The sequence below is a fragment of the Betta splendens genome, chromosome 8 (genome assembly GCF_900634795.4).
Source record: "Betta splendens chromosome 8, fBetSpl5.4, whole genome shotgun sequence".
NCBI classification, from domain to species: Eukaryota; Metazoa; Chordata; class Actinopteri; order Anabantiformes; family Osphronemidae; genus Betta; species Betta splendens.
The window spans coordinates 8,142,431-8,161,770 of NC_040888.2; the positions used below are offsets into that span (position 1 = coordinate 8,142,431).

At 44.1% G+C, this 19,340-nt stretch overlaps 1 protein-coding gene across 3 annotated transcripts; it reads right to left on the reverse strand.

Annotated features, from left to right (window-relative positions):
- Window positions 1–4,420: 4,420 nt before the first annotated feature.
- ints1 (integrator complex subunit 1) lies at window positions 4,421–18,819 on the reverse strand. 3 transcript variants are annotated; one of them, XM_029159447.3, is made up of 48 exons: window positions 18,629–18,818; window positions 18,182–18,318; window positions 17,788–18,078; window positions 17,473–17,669; window positions 17,212–17,349; window positions 16,967–17,126; window positions 16,764–16,869; window positions 16,487–16,673; window positions 16,123–16,268; window positions 15,903–16,044; window positions 15,588–15,764; window positions 15,388–15,496; window positions 15,144–15,264; window positions 14,969–15,046; window positions 14,724–14,881; window positions 14,410–14,506; window positions 14,237–14,328; window positions 14,084–14,144; window positions 13,811–14,008; window positions 13,459–13,588; window positions 13,029–13,208; window positions 12,763–12,912; window positions 12,496–12,675; window positions 12,237–12,341; window positions 11,973–12,140; window positions 11,638–11,749; window positions 11,308–11,466; window positions 11,049–11,195; window positions 10,860–10,958; window positions 10,635–10,756; window positions 10,272–10,526; window positions 10,024–10,183; window positions 9,814–9,945; window positions 9,547–9,715; window positions 9,253–9,376; window positions 9,028–9,143; window positions 8,822–8,909; window positions 8,451–8,701; window positions 7,210–7,339; window positions 6,836–6,969; window positions 6,536–6,728; window positions 6,317–6,432; window positions 6,131–6,240; window positions 5,897–6,010; window positions 5,732–5,802; window positions 5,550–5,641; window positions 5,320–5,429; window positions 4,421–5,232 (listed from the first exon to the last, which is right to left on the reverse strand). In XM_029159447.3, exons 2-48 carry the CDS (start codon window positions 18,234–18,236, stop codon window positions 5,117–5,119), a joined length of 6,546 nt encoding a protein of 2,181 aa, XP_029015280.1. In that variant the 5' UTR covers window positions 18,237–18,318; window positions 18,629–18,818; the 3' UTR covers window positions 4,421–5,116. The 3 variants fall into 3 exon arrangements, with proteins under 3 accessions (XP_029015280.1, XP_029015279.1, XP_029015278.1); XM_029159446.3 differs by having other exon boundaries at window positions 9,253–9,379; XM_029159445.3 differs by having other exon boundaries at window positions 9,253–9,379; window positions 10,272–10,756; window positions 18,629–18,819.
- Window positions 18,820–19,340: the final 521 nt, after the last annotated feature.

Consider the following 19,340-nt stretch of genomic DNA (forward strand, 5'->3'; position numbering starts at 1 on the left):
AGGATTTCGGTCGGCGACGAGGACGACTCTCGCAGCGTTGAAAGCGAAGGTGGACGTCCATTCAGGAGCTACTCGCTCCAAACAACTCCACGCTTGCCTGTTTAGCAGTTGTGAAATATAATAATAACGGCTAATTGGTGCAAATGCGGCATAATGAAAACACAAGTTGCTGCGACCCGGAACAAAAGGTTTCATAAACACACTTTTAAAACAGTGACAGAGCCTCAAACCCAGAATAAAACCGGGATTGTAAATATTAATCAGTGTAACACGTTCACAAATGACTGTTACTCCTGCTGTAATGCACGCAGACACCAAACACAGTTTTTTTTCCCCCCATTGCAGATCAAAGCACACACATCAACACATTAACAACCCAGACAGAAAGATTAGAACAGGGTTTTTTTCGCCCCTCAGCTTAGCGTTGATGGATCTGTGATGAGATGATCGCCGGCGCCATCTGTGTGAATTAAATAACAGGTGTGTGGATTAATCCGAGGATATCGCCCAACAGCGCGTCCCGGGAGCCGCCCGTCAGGAACAACAGCTCGGCTGTCAGCGCCGCCGCCGGTGCCTGCGAGGCTTTGATGGCCGGAGCTCAGGTGAGTCACAGGGTGGTCACTGCGGCCTCACCTGTGGCCCCCTTTTCATCTGCACCTGTTCAAACACTCAATTAATGGCTTAGAGGCAGGGAAGGGGTCGGATTAGGGGTCGACCCGTTTGGGTTTCGCCAAAGCTCACGAGGCTGAAGGCTGACGTTCACATGAGGTTCGGCTTTAATTTGATTCCTGATGTTGCGAGAACATCTGTTTGAAACTAAAAAACTATATTAACTTTATTTCGTTAGAACTTTAAGGAATCTTAAATAACAATTTGGACTCAACCTAGACATGGTAGCAGCCGCAATGAATGGTGGACAATCTCAACTGATTGAGATCGGACGATCGGAGAAAAGCCAAACAGGTTTAAGGGCGTCTGCTTTGAGTCGGGGCTAAACAAACAGCGTGTGTGGGGGGACTGATGGCTGAATAGATGCCTCCGTTTGTCCCTGGCACACAGGTAGTTACAGGGATTTCTGCTCTGTCTGAAAGTGGAGCCCTGCTCCCACCCCCCTGCGCTCAGTGTTTGTCTGCGCTGGGGCCCTTTAATGCCCATTGATCCACATAATCAGGACGAAATTGGTGAAAAACCTGTGGGGGAGGTTCTGTCAGTGGTTGCTCAAAAGAGCTGCTGGCGGATAATTGAAGGAGGCATTAAGGCAACAATAGTAATGGCTAATGTCAGGCCTTATTGGGCTCTGCTTGTTTCCAGCTCCCTGGATGACAAGGTAACACCTCAGATCCACAGCTAAAATGGCAATTATCTTATCGTGTGCAGAACCTTCGTTAAACACCGGCTCAGGAAGCCACCTTTTAGTCCGAAATGCACCGGCGTGATCTTGCTTTCATTAGAGCGAGGAGACGAAAAAGTCCCTCGGAAGACGTGTGTGTGTGTGTGTGTGTGTGTGTGTGTGTGTGTGTGTGTGTGTGTGTGTGTGTGTGTGTGTGTGTGTGTGTGTTTTGCAGTAGGAGTGCAAAACACGTGTCAAAGGCCGTGCAGCAGGTAAAGGAGGAAAGTTCTGTGCTCACAGAAATATTCATTTGTCAAATCAGTGCGGAAGACAAATTTACTCCACGTTGCAAACGTGTAGTGTGGCAACAGCCTCCATCAATTAAAATAGAACATAGATTAGAACATAATTATAGGATTAGCTCCATTAAAATAGGTCATAATCCAGTGATTATTATCTTGAAGCGTTTAGTCACTGAAATAAACTATAATAAAGTCTTTATTGATGTCAATGTGTCAGACAATTTTAGAAAAGTGCAATTGAATTGATTGACTTTGTTTTTTAATTATTAAGTTGTTATGTTATTGTCAAAGTTGCCGCAGACCCTCATTGCTCAACGCTGGTTAATCAGAACCAATGCATGACTGTATTGGATCATCTAAAAAAAACGCTCCTTGGGCTTTAGTGTGAAAATCTTGGCCCCTGTTAACGGACCAGGCTTTTTGACAGACATGGCTGAAGTGGATCCACTATCACACTCACGGCCTCGGTGTGATAAAGCACACTGTGACATAATGGAGATCGCCAGCGCCGCAGATATTATTCTTTCTCATCCGCTACAATTGCACTTTGGCTAATAAAACAAGAATTCCGCCAAGTGTCACACGGAGATGGATGATTATCGTCCGCGGCGCTGTCATGGGAATGTATCTATCTGGTGTAATTTGCAGGCCGGAACGGCAATGAGCATAGATAAGATCAATATTTAATGAAAGTGTAAGTGAAGCTTAAGGGTTGTCACTTATGCCTCGGCCGTTAATGACGCGTCACATTATCATACTTATCAGATTGGGTCAATCTTAACTGCAATTACTGCTCTCATTTCTTTTTAATTCATTACAAATGTTGGATCTTTTCTCTCGTCCACCTCTGTGCAAACACGCCGCACGCGGACATATTCTCCAGCTGCTTGCACATGGATTTCAGTGTGAAATGCCTGCACAAACTTTAAGCTAAAATCTATTAATGGGAGCGTGGATTGGTATAATTCAATCAGCGCACCTAAAATGTGTTTGGGACTTGGAAGAGGAGAGTATTTCATGGCTGAGGAATCCGCTGTGCTCTCTGCGGTAACACTATCCCACAGCGAGCCCGGCTGATTGTTTTAGTGCCGGATCACCGGTCGCCGGATGAACCCGAGAGCCCGACCCGCTTTTCATGTCCAAGACCTTCAAGGGAACGCGGCGACAATCCGAGAGCAATCACACTTGAGGCATCAAAGCGCCGCGCAGGAGAGGGGGGGGGGGTGCGCATTTTTCTCCACGCGGGGCGAGCGCAAGCGGAGCGTGGCGAGGAGAGGAGGGGATCTGAGGCGAGGGCGCCGTCGAGAGGCAGACGCAGAGCGGACAGATGCGCGCGGGCAGGTAGCGGCACATCGGAGGCCCCTCCTGCGGTGGAGAGAGACACCGAGAAGCCTCAGACGCTCACATTCCTGTTTCCTGCACAGACGTCCCCCGTGACCGAGGCCTTATTGGACTATTAACACATCCGTGCATACGAACATAAAGCCCACGGAGGCCAAGCTGCCATTTTTGTTGGGAACGCCCAAAGGTCACGACCCAGAAGCATTAATAATAGCAATCTGACTTGATTGAATATACTTCCCAGCTTTAATGCATTGGAACGTCTGCATCCCGTCCAGATGCGCGCGAGCTCAGCCGCGCTGGCGGGTGCGGCCGTTAGCCTGTCAGCGCTCCGTCAGCGCCGTCCCCCCCCACCACCGCCACCGCCACCTCCCCCTCAGCCGTCACTCGTCTCTGTCACGCCTCGCTGCGGCCCGGGCCAATGGGATGCTGGCGCCCGACCAAGAGGCCCGGGCCGCGGAGGCCTGCGCGGGCGGCTGATGGATAAGCACAAACAGGGCTTTCAGCTCGTTACCGGACACCTCGCAGGTGCAATTAATGCATCAGACGGCGGCAGCACGGAACGCGGCGGCGTGCGAGAGGCTCCGCGGGCGGGACGCGCTTGGATGTGAACAATTACAGGGATGGATGCGTGGATACATATTCATTAAATGGGATTAAGGGACATTATGGGGGCTGAGAGGACATATGTCCATATAGAATTATTCCCATCTTGGGTTTGAATGCAACACATACACTAAGCTTCATTTACTATAAATAAAGCAGCTTTCATGTGTAACTGAGTCTTTCTTATCGCGTTTAAATCTCTGGAGGACAGATTCCACTGACCCACCAGTGTGGACATGTCTCATCCTTAACCATCCACGTCCTGTGTAACTCAACACCGGCAGCAGGCTGAGCTGCAGTGCCGCGTTGCCAACATCACACCTTCAAAGCGGCCTTTGGTCAGCGCGACCGGACAATTACCACCACGGTTAATTTAGCATCAACGGGGACGACCACTTTCCAATGCCTGCGCATTGTTTAGCGTCTCCCTTTGACCACATCAAGAGCCTTTTGCCGATGCAGTCAGCGGCACCGGGCAAAACAACTCACACTTTCATGGCAAAGCGGTTTCCATCACAGCGTGCACATTGCTCCTTTAATTTGTCTGTTACACATCAGTGAGGAGCCAGCATACCTATGACAGCTGTTTGCAGCTTTATCAGGCTCCAGGAATTACCGCAGGAAAATGAAAAACCACAAAGGGCTTCATTTATTTCCCCTCAATCTTGTTTGAGCTGCTAAAATATTATTTTGAAAGGTAATAATTGGTTCCTGTGAAATTTGTGTTTCTGCCGTTTCAACTTTAAACCGTTTTCCAATTTAACAGCGGTAAAATATCTCCATTGAAATACATAACTCTATTAACTGTCAGAGTTGGATGAGAAGTAGAAAAAAAAGCATATTCCAAAACTTGTTTTATTCAGTTGACCAACGGCGCTCAGTGCAAGAGTAAAGCAACGTGACTTTAAAGCTCTTATTTCAGCTGTTTAACGGACTCACAGGACTGATCTGGCTTCTTATATTTAATCATCTGTCAATTGTTGAAAAGATGTGGATTCAAAACATTCAAGTGCAGCTTAAAGTTAAAGTATCTTACTTTACTAATGTCATTTCATAAGTAAATAGAAATAGGAAGCTGTACCATTTACCGTGAGGGCTGCGCTGCCAGATAATGTAACAAATGGTAACTTTGTGACAGTAAATATATAAAAATCTCCTCCTTCTTAATCTCCTTCAAAAAATTTGATTTATGATTTATTTTTACAATATTCCTGCTTTTATGTGTGCTGTTCATATTTTTACGTATAATCCCCATTTACCTAATATCAAACTATGTTATCGCTGATGGTTAATGCATTACTATATCATCAGTTAAAAATAAGTCTGAGGGAAATTTAATACTTTCATTGAAGTCACCAATTCATCACATTACTGGTGGCGAGCAGCTCATTCCAGGAGCCTTCAGTCTGAACCACTGTGAGTTTGTTAATGTCCAGTTAGAGACGTCTGAACTGAAGGTAATAAAAGAATCTAACACTGGAATGCACAGAGTGAATGACACTGTATGGAACTGGATGCAGAGTTGGGCACTTTGTGTTTATGTTGTTGCTTCCATGTGAAGGACCTTCATGGACTCTGCGATCATTGAACTGGTGTCGATTTGTCCGTAGATTCCCACTAAAAACGCCTTGTGGAGCAAGATGTCTGCATGTTCTAGAAAGGAAAAACAGACATGTGACTTCTGGCCAGGACTAAATGCATTACAAATACGTTCGTGCCAGCTAATAGTGCACTTCGTACCTTGACACAGAAGCACATACTCTGGGAGATTCCTGATGGCTGTCTGGACCACATCAAAGTTACCACTGCCCATGCAGTACATGAAAGTCGGCAGGAAGTCTGTTGCCAGGCTGCATGACAGACAACGTACACTCAGTGACAAGTAGAAAGTATTTAAATGACTAATAAACAAGCATCGACAAATCACTGTGGCGTTAACATCTTTGAGTTCCTGTGTGCTGCTGACTTACCAGGGGTTATTCTGAATGCAGCGCAGAGCCAGACTGAAGGCCATGTTCCGACACAGCTCCTCAGAGGAAGCCATGAGTCTCTGCAGGTCGTTCTACATGGAGCAACACAAAGTGGTGATCGATGGGTTACACCGTGCCAGGTTAAACCTTCGGCTTCTGGCTGCCTCGTGTTTATGACTCACTGTGAAGTACTGGATGATCTCTGGGCTCCTCCTCGACTTCTCATCCACCTCTGTCAACACTTCCAGCACGTCTGTAGCAGATAGGTGAAGCAAATCCGTGTGTTACTCATGATACAGAATTTACAGGTGCAACCCTGCGGCAGATTTGTTTTTTTTGTTAGTTACCCTCCACTGCCTCTCCTCTTGACATCTTTTTCAGGTACATCGTCATGTCGGCCGCACTCAGTGAAACCGAGGCCGATATGTTGACGAGGGCCAGGGAACCAGTGGACACATCATCTGGTAAACATCAACAAAAATAACTTGACATTTTTCATTTCTATGCAGTAATGTGTAACATGCGATCGATACTGATATTTTATCACTTTTGTGAACATATGATATGGGAGTAGTTCCTACCGTCCTTCTCTTCTGCTGTGACCTCTACAGAAGAGCTCCGCAGCGGCAAAGTGAGACCAGCCAGCAAAGACTTTAGCTGCACCAAGTCTGGGTTTTCTGCACACAGGCCCCTGAAAGGAGAAGCATCTGCATCAAAAGCTGTAGGAGCACAACAACACTAGTTAAAAAGACGCCGTTGTCACTTACTGCAAAATGTCCGAGTGCTTCTGCAGGTAAGGAATAGCCGCCGCTGCGTCGTGTGTTATGTACTTCTGCGTGAACTGCAGAAACTTGTTGATGAACACCAACGGAGAACGAGTCCTCTGGAAGTTGCATGAGCACAGTGTCTCATTTGCAGCTCATTGAAAGAACAACTTGTCTAGTCTCGATCTTAAACACTAGAAGCCGAAACAGCAAGTCTGTTACCTGTAGGACCTTCATAAAGGAGAGAAGGCAGTCTTGAAGCGCCCTCTGGTGGTCACTTTGGAAAACAAGCGGCTGCAGCAGCTCGAGGATGGCGAGAACGTTGCTGAAGAACGTCATGTGGTTCTGCTGCCTGAACTCGTACATGTTGAGGTGAATGCGGCCGTGTAGCAGCCCTGCAATCATGGGCAGGTGTCTGAGGAAGAAAAGGAGACTAGTGAGCTGCTTGAACCCTCGTCTGCGATACCACACGGCACAGATGGTTTATAAACGCTACAGCGAAGGGCTTCTTCCCTCCTCTACCTCAGCAGAAGAACGGGGTGTGACACCGCTAGCTTCCTGCAGGCAAGGTTGGCATCAGACACACGGCCCTCGGCAGACTTTGACTCTCCCACATCTGCGAGCAGGGTGACCAGGCGGTGGACCAGAACATCAAGCTTAGAGAAAACATAGAAAACAGAAACATCAGTGTCCATGAATTCTTGTAATGTATAATTGGAGTGCTGCTTCTGTTTTGGGCTTAATCATATAGCAATACATTTTTTGTTTCACATCTGCTTCCTGTGTACAAGAAGTTGCATCTAACATAAATCAATTTCAAAAGGTTGCAGGGAATTAAATATTGTCCAGAGACAAATGACTTTGATTAAAATGGGTGATCTGAAACAAATCTCAACCTTGCAGCTGCTCCCGTCTGCGGCTCCTCCACTGCTGAAGGTGCCTTCAGGTAGAGTAATGTGTTGGATGACCTCAGGAAAGTGCAGATAGATCTGTAACAGCAGGTTCTGGCAACGCTTACTCATTGCACTGAAAAGTCAAGATGAACAAGAAGGTCAGTAAATTATATGCTATTCTTTAGAACCACGCCACTAATGACTAACAATAATGTTCTAATGTTGGTTCATCGAGACGTTTAGTAAAACTATCATGTCTCCAGTTCGCAATGTTTACAGGAAGATCACCGATTGGAAACCAGAGTTAAAACTCAGATTTCTTCTGTTTACAAGCAGAAACGATTAATAAACACTAATGCAAAGCAGGCACATAAATGGGGTAATGTAATTCAGAGGTATTTGCTTTAAGTCACTGTGCTTTTATAAAATCCTCTTACTAGCTAAGACTCTTGTCAGGCTCAAATGATGCACTAACTGAAAAGTTTATTACAGCTATGCATTAAGCAAATCTCAGCGACCTTGACCAAGAGCAAAGAGTCCACTCTTCGTTCAATAGCTGGTGTGTAATTGGAATAAACACCAGCTTATCTGACAGCGCGCTTTAGCGAGATGAATGCCAAACATACAATCAAGTGTTTATTCAACACAAGGCCAAAACCCTTTACTTTCAACATGGGTTTATCCTGCCACATTTTCACTAGCACCATTTTACCAGACAGCTTAGCTGTACTTAAAATACTGTAATTCGAAAGCTAATTTTGCTTGACCTTGGCCAAAGTTTCCTCATTAAAGTGGTTTAATAACTAGAGACATATTCATGAAAGGAGGGTTTGCCTCCACAAAGAGTTGCACCCTGATCTCTGACAGCTAAGTCAGTGCAGGAATTCACAACACAGGCAAGTTTAGAGCTTCAGCCTTAATCCTCATGGCTTCATTATAATACACTGAGCTTTTAAAGAGATCACAGCACAGACGACTTCTACTGGTTTTAATTTCACACCAATAGACCTAATTATCGAGTTTTCCCTGGTCCACGGCATTGTGGCTGACAGAGGAAGTCTGAAAAGTTCATCTGCGCTGAGAAGAAAAATCTAGCGAGCTTTAGCCCTAGTTTATCAGCACAGCAAAACAATACGAAATGACTTTGCATATCTGGACTCTCCACAAAAGACAAACAGAAAAAAGTCAAATTATTACAGTCACAGATAAGGACTGACACTTTAAAAAACTAAATGACAACTTACCTATCATCCCATTTCTTTATACAGTTGATCAGGTACTCGGAAATATTCTTGATGTTCTCCAGATCTCCATTACAGTAGGAGTGAAGGAGCGGGAGCCTCGACTGGATGAGGGAGCAGGAGGCCTGCTCTGTGTTGCTCCTGTCACTGTGTGGCGAGTTGTGAGCGCTCAGCTCCAGCTCCGATAGAATCAGGTCCACCAGGCTGATGAGCTCCTCCGAACTGAGACGCAGCACAAACTTCTCCGTTTTCTTCTGCACAGGCAAAAAGTAAAATACACTTCGGTTTCAATAAATTGAACTGAATCTGAATTTTATATTTGCAGAAGCAAGCACAGGATTTGTAAAGGGGATATTCGTCTACGGAGCCTGTACCTGAGGGATCTTCTGGTCACGTCCCTGCCAGATACGAGGGATGTGGCTGCATGCCCACAGGAAATCCAAAGCTGATGATGGATCCAGCCTTAAGAAATTTAACATCAAAAAATATTTTCCTCACTGACATTTAATATGAACCAGAAACACAAGTTATTGCAGGAATTATCTTATCTTTAAAATAAACTGAAAAATAAAACCCTTACTTGTAGTCTCTGCGCTTGCTGAGAAGAGCACCGATACACTGGAGCAGAGTGGCCCAGTTTGACTGATGTGTGAGCAAGGCTAAAAGATAGGGTCTGTAGGCGGGAGTGCCTCGTGCCTGGAAAAGGCAAACAGTAAAAGAGGATGATCAGTATCACCAGGCAAACACCTACTCCGGTGTGATAAGACAAGGGGAGGACATTATCTCCAGGCACTGCTTATCCTACCTTGTTGAGGGCAAACAGCAGTTTCTGTTGGAGGTCTGGACACACGGATGTGACCTCGGGGTCGAGATGCTCCAACCAATCAACCAGGAGCCCAAAGCTTAGTCCTGACTTCGTCACCTCAGAGCTGCTGGCAAAAGAGTTACTTTGATGAAAATGGGACTGGACATGTACTGAATTCCAGCAGCCCTAATGAAGACTTTGCTCAGTGGTATCATGATGTGACGGCAAAGCACTATGCATATAATTAAAAGCTGATTTACTTCATCCTCAAAAAACTAGAATCACAGCTCTCACTTGTTAGAATCTGCTTCCTTTTTCACAGCTCGCTCCTCGTTTTCCTGGAGCAGTAAGGAGATTACCATGGCAACGGGGCCCGCGGTCCCGTTCTGCGTACCCACAGTCATCAACAGAGACAGGAGCTCCTCTAAATACGGCGACCTCACCTCCATGAGCCCATGTAATACTGAACAACAACAAAACACTCCGTTAGCACTGAATATTTTAAATTTGTATTTAAACACTTTACCAAAACCTCAACACATGTTTACATTCCATTAATACCTTTGCTGATGAGTTCAGCCTCTGCGTTACACCTCTCACCAGCTTTCAGCATGGCAATGACAGCTCTTAGTGGCACCTCAGTATCTCTGCGATATGCCAAAGCCTCAGCCAGGTGGAGGAATGCTGTACGGACTGCACGACAACAACCATCACTCACTGCTAATATCAACAGGAATTATCCAGCTTGTAAAGAGATTACGGGTGGTTTACCATCACTGTGCCTGTGTTTGTGAGCGTTCTGACCAGCAAAGGATTTGAGCAGCGTCTTCAGCGGCCCTTCTTCCACAGTTGGGTTGTCTAACCAGATTAACATCTCAACAATGACCTTGAGAAATAGCGATGAGAAGGTAACGTCCTGGGACACGAGTCGCTGGGGGAAGAATATACGATAAGCATGAGAAACAGAAGAAAATACTATTATTATCCAACACAAAACTGTGTGGTTGATCGTCAGCTACCTGGTAAAGGTGAAGCTGACGAACGAGAGGACAGGAGAGGGCGTGACTGCGGTGCATCGACATGACAATAGGTCCCGCGTGGGTGGAGGTGAGCAGGGCCGCGATGGCCTGAAGGAGCCGATAAGATAATCCACCCTGCTGAATTTGCCCCTGCTTGGCTCTCATCAGCTCTTTAGCCAAAGCCTGCTGCAGGGCCAGGGAGAGCTGGCTGGGTGGGGGTCCAGGCCAGCGAGGGTCCACCTTTAAGGGGAATATCTGTGGCAGAGGCGGAAAAACACAAGCCAAATTTGACACAGAGGTGGCTTTTTTAATCCATTGATGAAAATTACAGACTTTCAAGAAATCTGCAAACTCAAATCCCACCTGGAGCAACATGCCAGTGAGATCGTCATCAGGCCTGACTGGAGGAAGCTGACTGGCAGCTCTCATCACAGAGCTGTGGGGCATTTCCACAGTAACTTTGGCCTTGCTTTTGTCAGAAGAGTCTGAATGAGGGAAATGGCAGATTATGGAATAACTAAATAATAATAAGTGTATGTAATATGATGTTTAATTGCACATAATGCTTTGATGAATAATAACACTGACCTCTGTGAGGAGGAAGAGAGGCGCTCAATAGTGAATGGAAAGTGTGCCCCCCAGTGGCACCTCGCTCATGCTGAACCTCCACCAGGTGGGCCATGTAGTCTGTGGCAGGACACCCATAAAACAAGGTCAGCTAAACATCACGACTATTAACGAGTTCAAATGTCTCAAGAGTAAAATATCTGAGCTTACGTTTGTCCATGATGTTCTCCTCAAGGCTCTGTGGATCGTGGGAAACAGCCTGATCCAGGTACTGCAGGAGTTTACTCATACTGGATACAGGAATGCCAAAGGACTGAACAAAGAGCAGCAGCTGCTGAGGCTCCAGGTCTTGCAAAGCTGAGTGAAAAACACATTGGTGCATTAAAAACAAATATTTATTTAAATCTGTGAGCAACCTTTTATTTAATTTTGTGCATTATAAAAAAAAAAAAAAAAAAAAAAAAACTACCTGCGTCAACTAGTCGAGAGACCTCGGATCGGATCATTCTCAGTTTTAGCCAATCAGGAAGGAGAAGAGCCTCCTCGGAGGTATCAACCAGGAAGGCAGTGGGTAGAGGTTTCTTGTCAGGAAACCAAATATCCAAAAGATTGTAGAAATCACTCTCTCCTGTAAATATTGTTTAAAAAGTGGTAGCATGGGAATCGTTATTAAGGCTCCAAACACAACCAACCACAGGAATTCAACTGTAGTCACACAAACGTCAAATAACATATATCTGCTCCCAACTGTTAACCAACCAAATAGTTAAAGCACACATTGTATTGTGTACAGAACTACCTTTGGGCGGCCCCAGAGTCAGCAGGATAACCATAGCATGCACGACAAGAATGTGCATCGTAGCAGTCTCTCCTGTAGTCCAGCGGAGAAACACCTGGTCCTGAGATTCTGACTGGAAAAATAAACAGTGTCTCTAAACATTTACTAGATACTTTACTGTTCTCCAATAAATGCTGACAGACATCAAGGAGGGGGAGATCTTGAGTAGAGAATTGCACCTACTTATTGGTTTCTATTGTATTTATTCTTTCTTAAACTCAGTCTTACATTAAAAGCAGTAGTGTTTAATAAAATTAATTTTATATCACAATGTGGTTTAGTTAGTTGTTGCTAACCCAGCTGTAAAGATCTTCGCCCTCCTTTGTCTTCCTCATTCTCCTGATGTAGGCAGAGAAGATGGACAGGAAAGCAGAGAGCACAGCATCAGACTCGGGCCGGGTCGAGTGCTTAGAGAACAGGTTGTTCATGATGGTGGAACGCTCCACAATCAGTCGGGCAACATCCTGCAGGGAGAGATGCGGCGTTAGATTTTATACCAGCACCCCTCAATGAAAGCACCAGCGGCTAGAGGAACGCATGTAATGTTTTAATGTCAATACCAGAGCCAGGTCATTGTGAGAAGCCTGTTCCTCCACTGGTGCATGCTGGGAGAGGTAGATGAGATAGGCACTGATCGTCAGAGGATCTGTCTCCATGTGAATAGCCTTAAGAGAATAAAAAAAAAGACATGCTTCACAAACTCACTCTAAAGTTCAATTTGTGCTTCTGTTTTTCATCCACACAACTATGATGCTGTAAGCGTGACCGGTTATCAGCATTTACGTTATTTATCCTTTATTTCTACACTCAGACACTGACCTGCTGCAGAGCCGTGGATGTCATTCCTCTGACACTGTCAAACAGGGGGAGCTTTGGGAGGTCTTGCAGTAGCCACTGATACCCTGGCAAAAGCTCAGCATCTGCTGAGTCATCGTCCATGGGCTGATCTCTCTCCTCTCCATCTTTCAAGCCTCCTTCAGTCAGCACCAACGACAAACCCTGCACACACGAATGCAATGTACAGGAAATCATTTTATATCTGCAACACGATGCTGCTAGAGAGAGTCTCTATTGTCTGTCAGGTACCTTCATGGCCAAGACTCTTGATGCCACCTGAGAAGAGCTGAGACGACGCAGGAAGTAATCCAGCACTTCGCATGTTGTCTGTTCGTCAGCCTTAGCACCCAACAATAGGTCCTGGAGTCGTCCAAGTAGCTGCCTCTGCTTTTGTTGTCTCTAACAGAAAAACATAACAAACATTAACATATAGCTTCCACCCCAATCTATTCAAAGATTAAACTTTATTATCTATATAGAAATAATAATGTGTTTGATTTAACAGGTCAGTATACCTGTCTCTTCTTTGCCCTCTGTTCTTTGCTCTCTCCTTCTTCATCGTCTTCTACTGGCAGACTGTCATCCGCAGCATCATGCAGAAGAAATTCACACAGACACTGCACTGGAAGCACGTCCAGAGACCCCTCACTAGACTGAACCAGATCTGCCAACCATGGCATGGACTGAGATGAAGCCTGTGAAACCGGTGAAAATGTGTCAGACAGAAAATCTCTCACCATTTACTACGTTTACTACAAAATCATTCTCATGGCTCTTTCTGGACTTTATATATGGAAACTGATTTACCATACTAATGTTAAAAAGGATGCTTTATTTCATATTACAGAGGGAAGGCTAGATTATGTTCAGATCTGTTATTTTCTTCACTGTTTATAACACAAGCATAATATTCCACAGACTTCTCTGCTGGTTCTATGACACTACCTGTCTCTGGATAATATTGAGAAGAAAGTCTGGGCTTCGGCTGCGGCAGAGGAGATGTCCTAGATGCAGAGACTGGTTGAGGCTTTTCACTTGCTCCTGGACTTGTGGCGGAGGTCGACGCGGAGGGCCCCTGAGTACAAACAAAACACCCATGAACTTTGCAATCCCAGAACATCTTTTACCTAGATCTTAAAAAAGTAGCAGCTGGTCAAGTATAAAACTGTCCAGCCGATAAAGTTTCACTAAACTTTCTCAAACTCAAGTTGCTTACTGCCTTGTCTGCAGACTTTATGCAGCTGCAACGCTTAAATGACACAATTTTGGGTGGAAAACATAAATACAGTGATCTTACTGTGGGTCCAGGCTTGTAAGTTGTGACAGCAGCAAACTGTTGCTCTCTGTGATGGTCTGTTTGGTGGAGGCTGCTGCCAAGTGGCTCTCGAAGGCCAGAATCTCTTGTTTTTCTCTCTGAGAAATCTGCAGCTCCCTGTTGATCATCTCTGTCTTCGTGTCTTCATCCGCAATGGTGCAAGGAGGGTAGCTATAGTTACTATGGAATCATATAGAGACGTGTTAAGTTTCAGCAGGCGTGTTACTATGTTATAGTCTGTGCATACTAACTTACTTTGTCATAACCATCTCCATGAGCATTTTCAGTGTAGGATACCCATCCCAGGCAGCCAGGCCTAAAAAAGAAAAAGCAGATACCACAGTTCAATTCCTTTTTTAATATTGTGAAATGTGATCTTGTCTATATGAGACATAAATTTGACTTTACCAATCCTCTGGGGATTAAATGCAGCCACCACAAGCAACAGGAGCCATGCTTTCCAATAGAGCGTGGAGATCGCCAGGTTTGGTGGTTGGTACCTTGAATGTTAAGCCATTTGTTATTTCAGAAACTAGAGATCAACAACAGCAGTGAGTGTTCTGAAAACACATTTTTTATACCCTGCTGGCAGCTGAATGTTCTCTGGGTGGTGGTAAGTACACAGATTCAACACTGCATCAATGAGCTGGATCCTCTCCACTCTCAGAACCTCTAGGTCTGTTAAAGAAGAAAGAGTCAGATCTATGGCATCAAGTGTGCAACAGTTACACTGAAAATCACATCTCATCTAAACTTTCCTAGAATTATTTTTACCAACTAAAATGTAAATAACAATATACCAGTTCAAACACTATTTATAGTAACTGTTCAAAGGTTCTAACAGTGAGTCATTTACACAGCTTTAAGGGGGATCATGCAGTGGAGCTTCACATACCATCCGACTGAACTCCAGCAGCTCTCTTAACCAGGTGGTCCGCAAGCTCCATGGCATCCGCTGGGCCCAGGGGCAAATCACGAGACAGTCCGATCACCAGGATTCGCATCAATGTGTCCTCCAACAAAGGAACCTCTGAGCACAGGCGAAGGAAAAAACTAAAAAAAAGGAAGTAACACATCAGTTTGCTTTAGCCACAGTGAACAAACAAAAGCTTGATTTCTAAGTTGGGGAGGAGAACTCACTTTCTGTCACTTTCAGGGGGCCAGTTGTCCCACTTGTAATAGGTTTCAGGTTGCTCAGTGAAGAGCACTTTGTGAAGGCTGTAAACATAAGAAGCACAAGATAATGAATACATATTGGTGGGACATGACTGTGTCCTTTGACCAACCATCAGAATGGACACGTTCAGACACTGACCAGTGGACATAGTCTTTTGCACCAACTTTGCTGATGGTGGGAACCACTGTGTGAAGCCACCACACAGCATCTCTCTGGATGGCAGCTATCTGATTCTGAAATGACCTTAAAATCTCCAGATCTTAAAAAAAAGACACATACACACACAACTTTACAGTAATTACCTATAACACTATTAATAATAATGCGTGTTTATTAATAACTAATAATAAACACGCAAAGAAACCAAATGTCAGTCACTCACTTTTCTTTTCTCCTTTGTCCCATGCAATGCCAGCTTCTTTAACCTGAGCAGTGATGCCCAACATCATGGAGACGGTCAGTAAATCCGTCACCTGAATAACAAACCGCTCCTGTGGGAGAAAAAAAGAATTTACAGTCCAGAGAAGCGTGTAAATGTGACATGTAAATAGCCATGAAAAATGTATTTTTATATGGTCATACTTTGAATTCCATTTCCACATAGCTGGCCTCCTTTCTCTCCTGCATTAAACCAAAGCAGAAGGACTGGAAGTTAATCTCATGCTTGGTCTGTTTGATTATCTCTCGCAGCAAAGCTCGAGAGGCACGAAGGTAATCGTCCTTATTGGTGAGCAAGTCCTGGAACACCATCGCCAAAAACTACAGGAAAAAAGAAAAGATGGATTTTAATTAAATAACTCAATTTAAGTACTAAACTCAAAGCAAGTCAAATTAATATTAACAGACATTATCGAGGTATTAAATTAATATTTCTGTTTTCATAGTCTCTAGTTTTACCTTCGGGGCCTGCTCTGGGCTGTGCTGTAGCACAGTGTGAAGGACTTGCATGTTATTGGGATTCCTGGCATTAGACAGCTCATTAAATATCACCAGCTTCACCATAGTGGCCAGGTTGTCTCTGTGTGCATTGAGCAGCTCCCTGGATAATCACAAACACCTGTTAGTGTCAGTTGCTGAGTGCAAAACAGAATAAACACGGCACAGAGACTCGGCCGACCTGACACACAGCATGTAGTGGTTGAGGAGGACTTTGGGTTTGAGTCGAATCTTGATCAGGTTGGATATGACTTCCATGTCATCTGTTCCATGGGTGTTACAGTTCATGCACAAGGACATGAGAAGGTCTTGAGCCGGTCGAGTCAGCTGCATACACACACAAAAAAAGTTATTGTAATACTTATTACACTGAAATAAAAAAGAACTGCACTAAGAAACATAGTGGATACATTGTTTTAGCTTTAGGTTTGCTCTCTGATAGTTGTGATTGGCATATATAATAATAATAATAATAATAATAATAATAATAATAATAATAATAATAATAATAATAATAATAATAATAATAATAATAATCCTCTCACCTTTGGGTTCTGGAGCCACATCTCCAGCCTCTGCACAGCCATGAGTCGTGCTTCTTTGTAGCCACAAGTAGCTGCGAGCAGACGAAGCAGGTTTCTAGACACATTGTCCATCGGTTGCCTGCGGTTCAACTGATCCCTCAGGACATCAAGCACATAGTCCTCCACACTCTCAGCCAGTTCGTCATACCTGCAATGCAACAGATTGTAGAATAAAATCTAAATCTGAACATAAACTCCTACACAAATCACATTAGTTTATCTAGAATAAAATAAATACCTTGGCATAACCTGCCCCTCATCTTCAGGGCTGAGTTTCTCCTCTGCAATGAGCAATTCAGTCTGGCTGTCATCCTCATCTGGGGTTGAGGGATGAGGACTGCTGCCTAAAAGATTAAAAAACCAATATATCCAATCAGTCATCTTTCCTGCATCAGTACTCTTAGTCTGAACAAGCCAGCGCGTCTTTTCATTACGCTATACCTGCACTGAGGTCTCCGCCAGAGCGGCCGGTGTCAGCCTGCAGGAGCATACTCTTTGGGGGCATCTTTGTGCCAAAAGCAGTTTGGATGTTGTCAACAAAATTCTTACAGTGAGAACTGTCCACCCAGATTCTTTCACCCAGGGAGTCCTCAATGTACACCTGAATTGACAAATGCAATAGCGTTCATATACACCTTTAAAAAAACAATAAAAGAATACATGTTTGCATTAAAAAGTGTTCTCACTTTGACAAAAATCTCTGGCCAGTTCTCATCCTCCTCATAGGCTGCCATTAGCAAATTACAAGCAAGAACAGACACCAGGCTGTTTCCCTTTGCTTTAAAATTGATTGAAGCATCCCGACGTAAAAGGCTGCACAAAGCCTAATAAAAAAAATTAAAAACCTCGTGTTAGCTAATAAAAAGACAATGAAATCCTTAGAATAGATCTGAAAATTTCCCAAAGTTTACATATATTTTACATAATGACTGCATCGGCCATCTCACCTCAATAATCCCTTCAGTGGCAAAAACATTGGGCTTGATTTTTGCCAGGAACATCAGACTGAGATACAGCGTGATGTCAGGCTTGGCCCGGTTCAGTTTCAGTTGTTTTACCGCTCCACACAGCAGTCCCTCAATGCGATCATCATTTCCTTCTGACTCTGCTGCCTCAATCTCATCTAACAGCACCGATGGAGACACTAGAAAAATAAATGGAGGAGTTTTAACTTTTCTTCCAACTATGGTAACACGTTAAATTTTGCTTTTGTACTTTCAATGTATTCTTTGGAAGATTATCTCAGACAGTCACTGATGTACCTTCAATAGGTACCACAGACGGCTCCTTTATTGAGGGCGATATTGCCCTCTTGTCCACAGCTGCAACATCAGCGAGTCGTCCAATGGCACTGACGGGAGGGGTAGTGGAGAGTTTCGGCCGCTTGGCGAGGGTGGACAGCCCTGAAGACGACGGTATAGTGGAAGACGTCTCTCTCTTACGGTCTGCAGGTAAACCAGTGGATGGTGGCTTCAGGAGGACGGGCGGGGCTTTGGGCTCTCCTCCCTGGCTCTTTGATCCAAGAGCTATAAAATCTCCTGGTGGGGGGTGACCTTAAAAGCAAAGACATTAGCAAGATGTGTATTTATCAACTTTACTTCTGTCATAATCATGTACCAGGAACCTAAAGGCAGCTGTTCACAGCTGCCCCCATACCTGATGGTTTTGCAGCACTGGGGCGCCTGAGAGTTGGAGGCTTGGGACGATTCATCTTGTGTAACAGGCACAAATCCAAATCAATTTCAGAGCTAGTTCCGCAGTTGTCATTACCTAAATTTGACGACTCTTTATATCTGAAAAGAATGAAAGACAGGATAGACCACGTAAGCCAAATCACATTAAGCTAGCGTTAGCCCTGCTTCTAAAGTTGGGCAAATAATCAATACATTTCTATAACAAACGACCACACAAGATTAATAACATTAGACAAACAAACTAAATGCAGACACAAGGTCGTATGTACTTCCTCCCAAAAATCTATACAATAATATAATAATAGCGTTGTAGACAATGAATAAATACTGCCAACAGGCTAAATACATCATATACAGCTAAACGTAGCTAATGCTACATAACAATTACATTTCGGTTAGCGTTATTTACCATAACGTTGTGTAGCGCCGACAGCAACTGGCCATTAAGATACTAACACATAAACTTGAATAAAAAGACTTGTAACATGTAACCACTTTCATTAAACGGATCAATCTTATCGCTGTATTGTTAGCCGTCTCAAAGCTAACAGACAGACAGTGATAGTAGCTTCTGCTTCTTCTTCTTCTTCTTCTTCTTCTTCTTCTTTTTCTAGTGGCCAACATGTTTGTGCTCACCGCCACCTAGTGTCCAGGAGCGTCTATTACACACTGAAAACACATCGAGGCAGTTTTAACTCGACACAGTATTAACTAGAAATGTTTTTTTTCGTAATAATAGAAAATAAATAAATTAGAAACCATCTATATATCTATATCTATATACCACCTATGTTTCAAATGGTGATTCAGCATAAAGCAGCTAACATTAGAAGATTTGCAGACAAACAGAACTAATTAGTTTAAAAAGCTGTTGAAGTTACTAATTTACTTGGTTACATAATTTACTTCCATATAGATTCACTAGATAACATAATACAATGAAGAAACTTTAGGCATATTAGCAATGATGTGGTCCACAGTTCCTTACTGCAATAGCAAGAGTTGTCCAGTAGGTGTCATCAGGTTCACTGCGTGAAACACCTCTGCAGAGACATTTCAAACATTTTTAAGAACAGTTGCTTTTAATTTGGTGGAGCCAGTACTTGGGGCGACACCATTAA